The 16,211-nt window shown below is 43.7% G+C and overlaps 2 protein-coding genes across 2 annotated transcripts in view; one reads left to right on the top strand and one right to left on the bottom strand.

Moving 5' to 3' along the window:
• LOC135911200 (endothelin-converting enzyme 1-like) overlaps positions 1-8,390 on the bottom strand; it is a 115,414-nt gene extending 107,024 nt beyond the window's left edge. Inside the window, exon 1 of the mRNA XM_070538405.1 lies at positions 8,328-8,390. The gene's annotated coding sequence lies outside the window, so the exon portion shown is untranslated. The remainder of the gene's footprint in view (positions 1-8,327) is intronic.
• Positions 1-16,211, top strand: part of LOC135911212 (lysosomal acid lipase/cholesteryl ester hydrolase-like) — a 62,583-nt gene that overhangs the window by 120 nt on the left and 46,252 nt on the right. The window contains exons 2-4 of the mRNA XM_070539388.1: positions 1,390-1,618; positions 11,878-11,992; positions 13,328-13,478. Of these exons, the coding sequence (XP_070395489.1) occupies positions 1,390-1,618; positions 11,878-11,992; positions 13,328-13,478 (495 nt within the window). The remainder of the gene's footprint in view (positions 1-1,389; positions 1,619-11,877; positions 11,993-13,327; positions 13,479-16,211) is intronic.

Here is a 16,211-nt window from a genome sequence, read left to right as displayed (position 1 = left end):
ATAGTCGTATCAGTTGCATACATTTAGCTTTATGCATTCCCCACCTCTTGTGTCTTTGGCCCTTCTGTTCTTTGGTCTTTACTATTGAACATTATAGCACATATGAGTAGACATACCGAAAGTAATGCCTTGCCAACTGCTGGACGCGTTGTAGTTGTTGTTGCCCAGAATCGTCTTATATCGCTCAAGACAACAACAACAACAACAACAACAACAACAACAAAACAGAAAAGGAGAGAAACGTATTTTTTGTTGGTATTGCCATTAGGGTTACCAACCATCTATAATTTAGCAGGACACTCCCGACTTTTCAGTAAATATCCTGTGTTCCGACTTGATCCACTTGGGATAGCCAAATGTCCCAGCTTTGGTTTATTTATTTTCTGAGATAATTATAAATAGACCAAGTTTCCTTTTTATAATACCTGACAGTTTGTTTGCGCATCCTTCCTTTTTTGTGTGCGTTCTTTTGCATTTTCATAAACAAAAACGCGGTTTTGATTATGTAGTGTCTTTTGGTCTGTTGTAGTCTCTACCCAGTGACATTACTGTTATCCGAATTGGTAGCCTCGTTATTCAGGAAACTACACCCCGCCCCTCCTTTGGATGCCACAACATTGAGTACAAAATAATATATTTCAACTTTGTTGAACGTACCAACTGGCGGCTTCTGGCACTCTGACTGGGTAGGTTGTCGCAAGCCACCGGCTCGTCCCCCCCCCCCCTCTTCATAACCTCTGTAATTGTTCTTAGTTCGTCCACTCGAGAGCTGCCAACCCTAATCGGAATCTACGGTCACGAGTCTCATTGTTTGCTTCAAGATGTGCCTCCGAGCTGCACAATTATAGAATACAGTTGGGCTAACGGCGCATACTACAGACATAATAGTATCATGTAATAATACTATAATACTATTAATATTACAGACATTGTCGCGTGTGCTTCTCGCTGTAGTTGGATGTCTACTTCGACCTAGTTAATGATGTATCAGTTCCGTGTTCTGTTGAGTTCCAATTGCGCGTTGTGGTTGCCGTTTATTCAGTTTACGTGCAGGTTTTAATGCCGCGTATATTTTAATGTAAAGGTGGGAAATTTGAGTAATGGGGTGGCAACTGGGCCAAATAACTCGACTGTACAGCTAGTGCTGGTGACCGTGCCCACATGTCTTGCATCTTTGTGACTTGTTTCAATGCATGCAATGCTGTTACTTGCAACTTGCTTTTTCTTAACTTTCTTTCTGACTTTCTTAGTGTGATATTTGATATAGCATTCCCTTGAAGACCCAACCTTACCGTTTTCCTTTATTTAATTTAAAAGAGCTGCTTGTATCAAAGCCGAATGTACAGAGAAACACCGATGTCCTCTGTCCACACTTCGCTTTGTTGCCAGGAAACCCTCATCGGCAATAACGGCTACCCCTTGGAGACCCACGAGGTAGCCACCGAAGATGGCTACATTCTGCAGGTGCATCGAATATCCCATGGAAGGATGGGTTCCTGTGCTCACGTCAACGCATCTAAGGACCGCTGGTGTGGAGGACGTGGTCCGGTGTTCGTTATGACGGGCCTTCTCGCCGATTCTGCGTCCCTGGTACTCGACTACCCTGACCAATCCCTCGGTGTGTTCATGGTGTGTTCCTTAGCCCTTACAGTCGTTGTGCCTTCATATGGTGCTGCGATTTTTTAATATTCCGACTAATGACGACAAGATAGCAAGCAAATAACACATCATATAAATGCAGCCTTCTGCAAGCAAAAACAAAAATTGCATGTCGTTTTAGTAAGAAGAGTAATTCGAAACAATAGTATTTTAAAGGTTACTGTAGCAGGTTTGACGAGAAATTCGACGTGTCATTCCCTATTACAGCTTTAGACTACTGTTCTTTTCTTGTGTCAGAGAGCCCTCAACTGGATAATAATCAGTGCATCTACTTGAAAGAAATATTTTCCAACAACCTCTTCTACTATTTTATGTCATCATCTATAAAAGGTGGATGCCTGTAATCAACTAAGTTTTTAACTATGACGACTGGCCTTTGTATAACCTACATATTGATGCTACAGGTGCCGCATATCTTCTGCAAAGTGTGCGCCGTGCTTGCCAAAAAATATAAAAATTAGCAGGCCCCAATGAGCAGGATACGTTGCCTGCTGCAAGTGAACCTAGCATTACGTGAGTCGTCGTCTATTGCTCCAACCGAGCGCGGTCACTTATAAAATGTGGTCGGGCCTAAAGCCCATCACATTCGATCTGGCAACATAACTAGATCCCGTAGGATGAGGAACTTTGTAAGCAGCACAACAGTCTACATATCATCAATTTCATGTCGAACCACACGCCTCATCATTCACACTCCAGCGCTGTATCACGGAGGAAATTTAGGAAAAGCCGAAGCGCCTGTCTTTTAAATATCTAGTGCCCTAGCGAGAACAAAGTGCCACTTGAGCTTCAGTGTGCGACATCTTGCACTTTAATTCATTTATTATTACTTATAATTCTTCTTGAAATAGAGGACATTAACAGATACTGGTCGATGTCACTAATACCTTGACAATGCATATACAATGATGATGAGCGAAGTTTTATGCTGCATTACGACGATGAGTTCGCGCTTATACTGTGCGAATGCGTTAAAGGAGAGTGGCTTCAGTTCTGTGCAGTCCCTTAGTCACACAAAGTTGGTGTAGCGGAGACGGCAACGAAAGCAAGTGGCTTACGACAGACGGGTTCATGACTCTTTTTGCGTCCTCAGGGGCCTTCTATGTGACGTCAGAACTGCAACACTCGGCCCGACTGACTGCCATCGGCTTTGTGTCCTTCTACGACAATATGCGATAATAGACACTGAAAAACAATTGTAAAACCAGGGCCCTTCAATGCTTTTCATCCGTTGATGTAGCTTCCCCGAAAGTTTTATGTAGGGGCATTAGGTGGCACCAGAGGCGCTGGCGTAAGTAGAAAGTGAGCAATCTGCCGATCCAGATGGCTGGGCGGTGCGATCATACAAATCTTTCACGAGGAAAGGTGCCTCTTCCCCATTTATTTCAGCATGTTTGTAGAGCGAGCACGCAACGGGAACTTTCGGCAAAATAATTTAATGTGTTGTGCGTTTGTATTTCAATTATACACTGCACCGTTTTATTATTGACGTTGCCCTCCTCTTCCCTAGTAGCATTTCTTGCCCAAACTGTATCGCTCGGCTGTCTCTCTTTGCACTTTGTTTAGTTAGCTACTTGGATAAGTCGGTTATATTTGTTTAGCTAGTTCAGTGTGTTATTTTAGTTGATTATTTAGTGAGTTATTTATATTTTTTTGATTATTATATGTAGCTGATTAGTGAATAATTTTGTCACTTCAGTTAGATAACTTAGTTTATCAGTTGGTTAGCCTTCTAGTTTGATTAGGTAATTAGTCTTGTTAGTTACCTTATTTAGTTAGTTGTGTGTGACAGTTATTATTAGGCAGTTAACATATAAGTGAAGTTGGTTTTGCTACCGTAGTTTGCTACATCAATTAGCATTGAATTTAGATGGTGAATTTACTTGTTACATTGGTTAGTTATTAGTTTGACAATTAGTGCAGTTATTTGATAAATAGTAGAGTAATTAGCTTAGTAAGCAGTTGGTTAGCTTGATAAATTTAGTAGTTCTCTATGGTTTAAGCAGTTGGTCAGCTTTGTTAGTTTGAAACGCTGTTTTTTTTTACCCACGATTACATAAAAATGTGGCATGAATTTGTTCTGTCATCGGTGGCTAACGATATAGTAGTCCGATTGTGCAATTTGAATTAAGAATTAAGCCGCTGTTGCGAACGTAGTTACATGATCCTGGAAATGAAACAAGGCGCTGTAGTTGTTTCGAAATTGTTCGCGTTTAAGATATTCTACACTATACAGAAACGTGGCCGCGATTTACATGTTATGTTGGTAATATTTGCACGGCAATACGGGCAGTAAGAGCAGTGCGCAATGGCAAGCGTAAGCACAAACGCCCGTGACGTCCGTTCGGCATCTCCTCTAGTCCACCTTGAGCCAGCGCCGTGGTGACTCCACTGCGGGCCCTATACGAAGGTCTTCCATGGCTTTACGCGGAAGTTTCATGACCAGATGAAAAGTATTGAAGGATTATAGTAAAACCGGTGTTTTCTGATTGTTCATTAGTATGTAAGCTACTATTTGATCTTGCCGTTGCGTGGCGGGAGATGACCGACGTTCAGGGGGACTTAGAGAAATTAACGTTTAATCACATTATGCACAGGAATATAACAAAGAAAAATAACAGTAAAGACTCATCAATGACCAGCTGCAAATTGGACGCTGCAGCCCAGGGCACAAGAACGTCTCCCTTTATTGGTGTTTCTCAAGATTATAACCCCTTCAGTCCGTCGGAGTCACGTCATGTTCATCCAATCGTCGAGCCCGTGTTGGTGTGGTCATGTTCATCCGATCGTCGGGCCCACGCAAGTGGCGTCACGTTCGACCAATGGGGACACTCCTTGGGCTCCATTCTCTGACGACTGCCTCGGTCCAGCTTTTCCTCACCTCAGGGAAGGCAGTAAGCTGGAGGAGACGGGTCGTCCTTGAACGATATTCCAATACTGCGAAGGTCAACGACCTCGGATCATGCCGGCTTCCAATTGCTACTTTGGGAAACGTCACGTAGGGGCAGACAAAAGCGCCACGGCGGCACACGAGGGCAGAATGGCCAACCTGTCCGACAGGTTCGGTAGCATCGTAGACGCGGAGCTGCGCACCATAACTGGAATGCGATTTCGCGTAGTTGTGTTCAGAGAACTTGAGTGATGCTAGTTAATTTCCTTGATCTAACACAACGCTGCATACACTTGTCAAGGTTAACCCACGCTGTAGTAGTTGCAGCTGCACTTTAAATTCCGGAGTTTTACGTGCCAAAACCGCGATGTGATTATGATACATGCTATATTTGAGGACTATGAACTAATTTTAACGACATCGAGTTCTTTGACGTGCCCCCAAAGCGCGGGACCCGTACGTCATTGCATTTCGCCGCCCAACGAAATGCGGTCACCGCTGCCGGAATTTGATACTACGACCTCGTGCTTAGCAGCTAGACATCGTAGCGGCTGAACCTGCACGGCGGGTTGCCTGAAAACAGAACGGCAAGTTGCGGCTAGTACAACTTTAGTTACCGCAAGGCTGCTTCGATGGCGACATGTTCAGATGCCGTAGAAGACGCGATGTGCTCAAGCCTGGCTGGCCATGAGACATTGAGAACCTGGTTCACGCTGCATTAGCTCCATGATCTTTGTCAACACAGTCGTCAGTGTATAAATAGAGATGGTGGTCGTACATTCTGTCTAGGTGTTCGAGCACCGGAGATATTGCTTCTGCCATAGGTGTAAGGCGCTTGGCGCGAATATTTTTTCATTTTATTTATTTTCAGGTACTGTTGGCTGATTGAGCCGTTACAAGGCTGGGGTACAAATATTGCACAAAAGCCATCACTGCTTACATAAAGCAGCAATATATAGCTAATACATAGAATTACAAATTGGAATGGAATTATTTAATTGAATGTGAGGAATGTTTAGCTCACATTCCACTTTTATACATGATTCGCGACTGAAGTGTTCAGTGTCTTGTTCTAGAAGAATAGACTGTTGGTCTAGTTGGTCGTCAATATTTGAAGCAGTAACTTAGCGCGATAAAAACACGGAAACAAGAAAGGCCGACAAGGACAAGCGCTTGTCCTTGTCTGCCTTTCTTGTTTCCGTGTTTTTATCGGGCTAAGTTACTACTCCAAATAGAGCCTTGTTCACCAGTTCAAATAATAAATTTGCGAGCTTGATTCTCGGACGCCGCGTCATGCAACTCATTGCGGTATCTTGTCAGTATGGGTAACATAAATTAATTTTAATGATGGCTGGTCATATGCTACCAAATATAACCGGAAAGCACGTGATCACATACACGACAAAGCCGTTTCTAGAACGACGCATAATAAAATTTTGTTATATAGGAGTTACGGGCATACTTTCATATTGCAAGATATTGGGTTAAAAGCTAATGAATCACCTCTTGGTATAATGTTTTTTACTGGAAGTTTTCTTCGAGTACGCACGAGTTTAATTCAATTCAAAAAGAAGAACATCGCGAAATGGTTGAGATTTATTAAGGTTGACAGAACAATAGGTTTTTATTGTGCAGTAAATCTAGATGCAATTACTAGAGTGTAGTTAGTATCACCCTAACATAATTCATTGCTACTACTGCCAATGTGGGAGCCCGCGACTTCATGTTCTGCAGCAGAACAGCTGTCACTGAAATACCGCGGTGCACAATGGGATTTGTTTCCTGTAAGCTACTAATATACCCTGCGAACTCTAAGCAATAGACAGACAACTATATTCCCACCTATATCAATATCAAGGGCCTAGGCCGTTTCTTCGTGCATCGACTGGTCAAAGCACAGATCACTCATAGAGAAGCTGTGCCAGGAAAATGAAGGTTCACTCGAAAACCTAGAAGGCATATAACCATAGCTGCTACTCAAAACGCTGCCTGTAATTTTATGCCTTCGTTACAATTTTGTGGTTATGAAGCGTAATTGGAACGACGCCGAGCAAACCGTCGTCGTGCTGAACAATGGCATAGGCACACGAAATCCACCTACGACTTGACGGAGGCGAGACGTTTCCAGAAAAAAATGCAGCGTTGAATAAATGCACTCCAATCTCTTAGATTGAAATCTTCATGCGAGCTGCTTGATCCACACAAGTCTATCTCAAATATGCAGAATTGTCGGCAGCTTATGAACATTGCCCCAGCAGCATCACCCTTTCAGGTGCCTTGCTCTCCACCAAGGTCGTCGAGAATTGAAGTAGTAGGAGACTTTGGCGCGAGCGTTGCCAGTAAGGCCGGGCCCGCATTAACCGCGAGCAATCTAGGAAACACGCCCACGTCAAGAGATTCCCGGATGGACTATCTGCTCTCTGTAGAAGAACTTCAAGCAGCTTCGGCAGCACGCAAGCGTTACCCATCACCTGGACCTTATGGTATCACTTACATGGCCCTGTGTAACCTCGGTCAAATAGCTCGGTGTGTCCTTACAGTATACTCGAGTTATATAACAACATAACTCGTGGTGCAAAAAAGTAGTTCCTCCTTCGTTAAAGTCCAGCCACCTCGTTTCTCTGCTCAGATCAGGGAAATGTCTCCTGGACCTGGCCTCCTTCGTCCTATCGCACTTGCCAGCTGTCTTGAAAAGGTGAGGGAGAAGATGGTACTGACTCGCCTACAGTGGTGCCTGGAGAGCATAAAGAGATATACCCTCATGCTATGACCGGTTTTCAGCATGCAGGGTCCTCAATAGACAACGTGATTGATATTGGTCTTCTGTACAACAACAAAAAAGCCTAAAAAGATTATCAGCAGCGATGTTATGAGACGTGAAAGGCGCGTACGACAACGTGTCACATGAAACTATTCTGGATGCCTTGGAGAACATTGACTTGGAGGGCCGTGTCTACCAACGTATTTACTGTTATTTGAAGGGCAGAAGTTCGTAGTTTGCAAAAGCTTGAAGTTAAGAAGTTTGCAAGGACAACATGGCCACAATTAGTACATGACCAGGGTAGTTGGAGAAATATGCAACAGGTCTTTGCCCTGCAGGGGGCGTAACCAGGATAATGATGATGATGATGAAGGGCAGAGCCTTTTTTGTACAAACAGAAGGTCGTACAACGACGCCCTATTGTACTAGTCGCAATGCGCCTCAAGGTAGAGCCCTGAGCCTCATTCTTTAACCTTGCGCCGATCGACCTTTTTGACGTACACCCGTCAGCAAACGCATGCGCTCCACAGGATCACCGAAGAAACTGAGTTTCTTCGGAATTAACAAAGATAAACTGGAATTAACGAGTACGCTGAATAGTTCCCAATGCCCGAGTTTGGACTTCAATCCTCAATTTGCAGTTGCGTTCACAGACAGAGGGAAAAAACGGCTTTATCGCACAGCCCCTCGTCCATACACTTTTGCTCACGGGTGTACTTCCACGGTCCGTGCATCTGTCAATATACGCAGACGACATCTGCATCTGGGCATCAGGGCTGACGCGTGTACACGTACGTGCCAGGCTTCTTTCAATGGACTACCTTCAAGGACAGTGATTAGAGCTGTCGTCTGAGATTTGCTCACTCGTTGCCTTCACCCGCAAGGTGATGGACCCATACGCCATTAAAATCAATGGACATGCTATTAGTTATCAGAAGACCCACTGTTTCTCAGTGTAATAACTGATCACGACCTGTCCTGGAGCCCTCACATCGCCTACAAGAAAAAGATACTCACCAAGATCACCCAGGTACTAAGATTTCTTGCGGGAAAATCTTGGGGTCCACCTGTACGAGCCATGCTTCAACTTTCTATTGCCCTTTCCTCGAATCCAAAAGCCAAAAGCCATTTCTGGAATCCAAAAGAAAGCACAATCGTTATATTCAGCCCTACAACAGGCTACACTACTGCTCCTGCATAAGAAACACAGCGGACACCTTCAGATTTATACGGATGGTTCAGTTTCTTCTGCAAGTTCAGCAGGAGCAGTGGTAATTCTCGCGAAATCCTTCACCATAAAATTCAAAACGTTGCATTTTACATCACCGTCGGCTGCAGAACTCACCGCCCTCAGTGCTGCTCTAGAATTCATAATTGAAAAGCCGTGACAGACATGGTCAGTCTTCTGAGACTCCAAGGCCGCTCTCCAGTGTATTATGTCGTCATTTTGTTGTGGACCGAATGAACAATTAGTCGCTGACATAAGAATTCTTTATCGCCACGCAATAGAGAAAAAACACAACATAGTTTATAAATGGATACCGGGCCATTGCAGCGTCTACGGATATGACTGTGCAGATGAGGCCCCCCGATCTGCTGGTTATGGTCTCCACTGCGAAGCTATAGCCTCATCCAGAACAGGTTGCAAGTACAGCGCTTCATTCGCTCGCACGATAACTTGCATTTCAACAGAGGAACTCGTTTGAATTTACCAACGCTCTTCTCCACAACTTGGATCCGAATCTACGATTACGTCCTCCGTCAGGACTATCTAGAGCTCAGGAGACGCTTCTGTGTGGCTTGTGGCCTGGCGTGGCCTTCACAAATGCTTACTCATTTTGGATAGGAATGGCCAACACCCCCACATGCGATAACTGTAGCTGCAAGGAAACAATCAGTCACCTCCTCTGTGAGTGTCCCCGCATCAGTGCACCCAGGAAAGAACTGTCAAGAGCGTTAGATATTTTTTACAAACGCCCTTTGTCGGAGGAAAGGGTCTCGTGACACTGGCCGAGACCGTCTTCAGCACAGAAGGCTTTGAAAGTGTTGTTGCACTTCTTGCCGAAAACTGGTCTTAGAGACAGACTTTAAGCAGTGCCGTATTATCCTTTCCTTCACCCCATCTTTTTGGTTCTTGTTTGCTTTTCGTAACTTTATATTCCAATTACCTCGTTTCACCAGCACAGGGTAGCCAGCCGGTCTGAGAACTGTCAAGCCTCCCTGTCTTTCCGTCTATTCCTGCTTCCTCCTCCTCACACAACTACCACGTGCGTCGCATAATCTAACCGTACATTCATTCAAGTTCCTCCTCGTATTTATGTATTCCACAATTCTTTTCTGGACTCCTTCTAATAACTCAAGTTGCTCGAACTAAGCACCAATCCAAGGTCGAAGCCACATCATGTAGGAGCCACTTGCTTGGCCTAAAATGAAAGGACGGCTATGAAACACATTTTTATTGCGAAGAATTCTTGCCGGACTCAGCCCAGGGATGCTATAACGTTCAAGCTGATCCTAATTGTTTCTATTCCAATGCTGCAATCAGCCTCCACGATTCGTCAAACATTTCTCGCACAGCCCCCACTTCTCCTATCTGTCATAGATAGTGACGAAAACCGCGAGAACTACCCATCTACTATGACGTGACCACAGTGATTACGCGCAATCAGACAGAACAAAAGAAAAATAGCTATTTGCCATTATACGCTTCTTTCACCGTTAGCATTCCGCTTTTGGTCGAAAGGTTTCGGGTGGCATCCACTTCACGTGTCTGTTCTGCGACGTGAGAACGCCGCGAAAGCTCACCACGTCAAATGGACGCGTACGCACTAACGCTGCATTAATATGCCCAAGAAAATTGAACTTCTCTCAAGATAGCCCAAGGCTGTTCCATTCTGAAAGGAATAGAAGGTCGCTGCCCACCGATCACACTCACATTGGTAACTCGGAGCTGTTGAGGAGAATGGATTTATATGCGTATAACAAACATTTTTGCATGACCGCATAACGTTGTCGATCACTTCCGACACGTTTACGGCATCATTATGCTAACACTTCTTCGCTGAGGATCCGCTTTGGCTGCATTTGTAACTTCACGTTAAACGCCCCCACAATTTTTTCACTAGCTGCCGCAAGCCAAGTAGCGGGAAGCGAGCCAATCGCAGACGCTGGCACCACCCTCCTCATCCTGTTATCTACGTTCACTGCACTAGCTTGGCCCCACAGAACCCCTCTAGACTTCTGCGTATTCCTAGCTTCTTGTGTGCCAATCAGATAAGAAGCACCTGTCAACGTAGGCAAGGCTATTCGCTTTGAAAGCAAGCGAAAGTGACCTCCCAAAAACGAGTCGAGCGTTTGATTCGTATGTTCAAACAACGCTGTCCGTCACCGCCCGATGCTTGCGTCGGCAGTTACTTGATTTTGACGGCAGTAAATTAGAATAAAAAGAGATTGCAGTTGTTTTACATTACAGGGCCCAGCCATTCTGACGTATATGGGCGTTTTTCGTGGGCTGGTCCCGAATATTGTGAACTGCATTGTGAACAGCGAGATGATCGGAAAAGTAACGCGGACAAGGTAGATGTGGTATTCCCTGTCCTTCTCAAAGACAGGTCACTGGGTCTTTGTCTTATTCTCTGTGTTGAACGTAACCCAATTAACCAAGCTTAGAAAGTTCGCGTACTTCATTCAGTTCCTCGTTTCGCGAAGCTGTGAACGGAAGTAAAAGCAAACCAGGTGTTCAGCGGAGCGGACGAGGCGTAAAAGTGATCAGGTGTGTCCGTTTGCCTGTGTAAATTTCAGTGCATGTGCGTGGATTCGTGAGTGGGTTTGTGTTTGTACTGTCAGATCGATGGCTCTAGGTTGACGCGGTTCACATTTCAGCCACCATTTCCACTTTGGCTATTAGATGAAGCTTTTAAGCGAGCACAGTAGTCTGACAAAATATGATATGCAAGTTTGAACACTGTCTTCAAACTTGCCTTTTATTTTTTTTTGGCAGGAAATAACTGATAGCTAGCGGAAAAATTGAACGGAAGCCTTTTCTTGTTTTGGAGATCTCCCGCGAAAACTTCAGCATCGAAAGGTTGGACAACAGGAACTATTTTATAGCATTTTATTGTATCTGCCTGTTATATTGCAGCAAACGTTCTGGGCACTAGCTAAACGAAAGCTTAATCCTTGGCTTCTTAAAAATCCAGAAGACGAACGTTTTTGATTTGATTTAATTTAGAATGATCTAGTAATAATTTCTTAGCAGTAAACGATTTAATAGACGCGAGCAACGGCTGTCAAAATTACTCGCGTCACAGTATCGTGGTGCGCAAAATTCAAAGTAGACTCGCCACTTCTTTGTTGTTTTGGCGTCTTTCCTCCCTTACCAAATGTCTTGTTGGGTGATAGCACAAGGTTTAGTTGCAGCAGCGTAATTTATGAATATGTTATTTATTTTGCGTTTTTTATTTTACTGACAAGAGTTCTTCAATAAGAGTACAACAAGCAGTGCATTTCAGAAATAAGTACGGTGTGCTCATTCATGCAAGCTAGCTAAATGTGCCGTCAACTGCAGGGTTCGTTCTCGCTGACCATGGCTACGACGTCTGGCTCGGAAACACGCGTGGGAACACGTTCGGCAAGAGGCACCAATCTTTGGATGTCAGGTCAAGGCAGTTCTGGAACTTCACGTGAGACAGATTCCATTCTTTTCATAATTGTGCTTGTTTCAAGTGGAAGAGGTAATAGGGCTTCGTATCACTGACACCCAGCATGCAGATTGACTGATCCAAAAAAGCAAAATCGTGGTGTTATCGCCATGACTTCAATGTCATTTTGCAGCAGAATCCTACGCTCATCAGCTGCCCCACCTGCTCATTCCTTTCAGCCTCGTTCTTCCTTCGAACTGCCAATAAACATTCACTGCCATTCCTGCTCACAGTGTTGCCATCACTTGCCCGGCGTCATCCCAACAGCGTGTGCCTGATTACTTCGGACGTTGCTGAAAATTTCTATAATCTGTAATACAATCTGGGTATATCACATCCAGAAGTAACCAGCTCATTTACATTCGAGCAGCCAATCATCTGTTTTGCAACAACAAAAAAGAAGTGGTGAAAGAAGCAGGTTCATAATATAGGCAGTCGATGTGCAGCCGGCAAGCTGATCTTCACTGTGCCTAAGAATACAGCTACGTTTGTAGGGGAGGGCATATTTTCCGTGTATATTACGCAATTTATGTCCCACAAAAAAAAGCGCGGAAGCCGCGGTCTCAGAAGTGAACAATGATTCCGTGTGGAGAATACGTGCCAATGTTACATGTGGCCCACGTATATAGCTGTGCCTGTTTGCCGGTTTGCGTACATCGATGTGATCGTGTTTAGGTTGAGCTATTTGTAAGTATGTTATTAAAATAAAGAAATAATTTATGCTGGAAATACCTATCTATAGCCCATCAAAGTCAGTACAAGAGCACTTCAATGAAGATTCACGAAGACATGGTTGGGTAATGCTTTTAAACTTCTCTTTACGCGTTCGTTGCAGTAGCTTCTCGTCTTCTCTGCTCAGGGAGGCGAATGATTGCCTCACTTGTTTTGCCTACTATAACTTGCGTTCACTTGCTACATCTGCTTGCGTATCATGACGGCGGGGCTTCTCGCACTTTCAGTGCTCGTCCTATGGTGGCAGCTATCTTTCGAGCTACCTGAACAACTGCTGCAAAGGCTTACTCGCTACAGTTTTATGCATATCGTATATTCGTGTCGTCAACGATCCCGCTGTTTGGTGGCCTTATGCCTCATGGATACTTCGTAGAGCTCAATCAGTAATCTGTATCCGTCACTACTTCATTCCGACAAACTTGCAATATGTAGGCATCACGCAGCATCGGAGTACGATTTTTGGCGTCATGGTGGAGATGTCCACAGAATTTAGAAGCGCTGCCACTCTCATCGTATCTAGAAGTAGGCAAAATAATTATCTCGAATTTGAAAGGAAGATTATTCAAAAATATGTGCTGCCTGCAGGTTCCATGAACACGCTATCTACGATCTTCCCGCTCAGATCGACTACGTGCTGAGTAAAACAGTGCAAAATCAGCTTCTATACATCGGCCTCTCTCAAGGCACGCTCAGCTTCTTCACCATGATGTCCGAGAGACCCGAATACAACCACAAGGTATGTGAGACACGTGACAGCAGTACGTCGTGCTACTTGACGCCTCTGCTCGAAGCCTTTGGGAGATTGCATTGCCACAATGTTGTGGTCTCGAAGGCTCGCTACGGTTTAATGCATGCTTCGTATCCGCCCCAATGCGTGGCTCCATATGGCGCGGGCTGAAATTAACAGAGCCTTATGTAAATAGATGTACGGTGACACCTCTCACCGCAGATCAGTTGGTGCTGCACAGCACGCACTGTACAGCGTTCTTGAATTCGACTCCCGCGAATGGCAGTAGTACTTTTTGAAGGTGTTCATTTTTGACTTCACGTTGTTAAAAATACGACATATGCTGCAAATTTTACCTCTTTACCCATTATTTAGCTCATCAACACATCCGCCATTGAGGAAGTAGCTAATTAACGGTTAGGATTGCTTCCCACATTACCGGCATGTTGACACTTTGATATAGCTCGAGTTATTTATTCGCCGTTGTATAAAGATATTTGACTGTTACAAATAATAACACCGACACATTCTGAACAAGCACAGCGTGCCAGAGTGTCACAGTAGATTAACGTACCCTCATAATGATGTCCAAGCATGGGATGATTTGTTTTTCTTTGAATCGTCGGTTGTTTTAGCTGTTTTCACTCTTTTTAGATAGATAGATAGATAGATAGATAGATAGATAGATAGATAGATAGATAGATAGATAGATAGATAGATAGATAGATAGATAGATAGACAGACAGACAGACAGATAGATAGATAGATAGATAGATAGATAGATAGATAGATAGATAGATAGATAGATAGATAGATAGATAGATAGATAGATAGATAGATAGATAGATAGATAGATAGATAGATAGATAGATAGATAGATAGATAGATTCTTGTCAGCTTGAATATAATGGCAGCGCCTGGCAGACAGCGAACAATGAGACTAATGCACAGAACTAAAGTGCGCACGTTAAAGAGAACCGGGCCAAATGACTTGTAGCACAGGAAACTAAGAAAAATAAAATATCTACAGGAAGAAAGCAGCTGCAGATCCAAAAGGAATGGCAGCATTTTTGAATGAAGTCCATAAAAGCAGATCACAAAGTTGTTTTTTTTTCGGACAGTATATAGACTTATTCCGGAACACACTGAGCGGTAGTGTATTGAAACGAACAGGTACCTCATATTGACGTGTGACGTGTGCGTTTTTCATGCTGGAATGTGGAGCGAGTAATACCATAGGGATAGTCTGGCCTGCAATGACGAGCAGGAACACATGGAATAGTCAACTGACTGTGCCATAATGTTTTAATACAACAGTCTCTGTTACCATAGCGTCGAAGTTTGGAAGCATTAGTCTTCTGAAACATATCAATGCCATTGTCAACGGACAGGTCGTAGGCAATATTCTTTAGAATGGAACGCAGAAGTGAATTCACCCTTTGTTGCCAAGGAACCTGTACAGTGGGTATAGACAGTGATCTAATGTCTAAGCACACTCTACACTAGAGCAGGCACAACACAGTTACGGACGGCACAAGCCACGAAATATCTATAGTTATACAAAAAGACACGGCACGAAGTCTTTGGCATGAAAAAGAAAAGTGCAAGTTCCAAGAATGATCACTGTCGAAAATCAGGTCTCAGTATTTCACCGATTTAGCATAATTCACTGGTTCACAGTTGCTCTGAAAACAGTTGGAAGTAGGCAGACGAAGAGGGTAACTCAAATGAAGTTGTTTTAATTGGTTATGAAACCATATAAGCTTCGTTTTAGACGTAATAACATTAATAAGGTTAGAATGAAACTAGCCCGTGGCTTTAAAAGCTGCCTTCTGTGGTGCCGTAAGTGCTTCTATGTGTTTTGTTGCGCGTGAAACAATAACACCGTTGTCATCCTATTGGAATAACAAAACCGACACAGTGTGCGCCAGATCATTAACATATAAGTTAAATAAAAAGGACTCACATAGAACCTTGCGGAACACCAGATTCAGTTACCGTAAAATCGCTATGAAATCCTGAAGTTGGCACACACTGACGCCCATCATGTAAGAAATTACAAAGGAATTGCAAAAATAAACCATAAATCCCAGTGCTGCCCGTCCATCAAGCAAAACAAGGTGGCAAGGGCCTTGGTTACGTCAAAAAAGTGAGCACGTGACTTGGTTGTTATCAAAAGCTGAATGTAGCATACCAGAGAATTATTCAAGACGTACTGTTGTTCTTTTCCTGTTATGAAGCCGTACTGACAAGGTGGTAGTGCGCTGTGAAGTTATAAAGAATTTGGCATAGTAAGAAATAAATGCTTTTCGAAAATTTGCCCAATGCATGTAAGGATTTAGATTGGTCTATAATTGATCATAAGGAAGCCTCCCTGAACAGAGGAATAATTTTAACAGTTTTTATTGAAGTGGGTATTATACCCCTAGGGATCATACTGTACGGAAAAGCTGGCAGGACTCCTTTAATCGATTTAAAGTTTCCGCACAAGTGCGAAACAGAGATGCCATCATGTCCATGAGAGTTGCTACGTTTAAGACTACAAAGAATAAACATTGGATAACTTTCGGTTACATCAGGAAGGTAAGCAGACTGCATCGCAGTGGGAGGCATAGGACAGTCGAGAGGCGGAGTCCAAGGTAAACGAGACAAAAAAGAAAACAGGCTGTTGAAATCATTTGCTATGCTCTGTCCATCTTTACGTAAATGTGAGATAAAATAAGTATCATAAACAGGAGCGCC

Source organism: Dermacentor albipictus, chromosome 5 (assembly GCF_038994185.2).
Source record: "Dermacentor albipictus isolate Rhodes 1998 colony chromosome 5, USDA_Dalb.pri_finalv2, whole genome shotgun sequence".
NCBI classification, from domain to species: domain Eukaryota; kingdom Metazoa; phylum Arthropoda; class Arachnida; order Ixodida; family Ixodidae; genus Dermacentor; species Dermacentor albipictus.
Note: the sequence above shows the minus strand (reverse complement) of the source record. Positions and strands in the feature narration are given on the sequence as shown.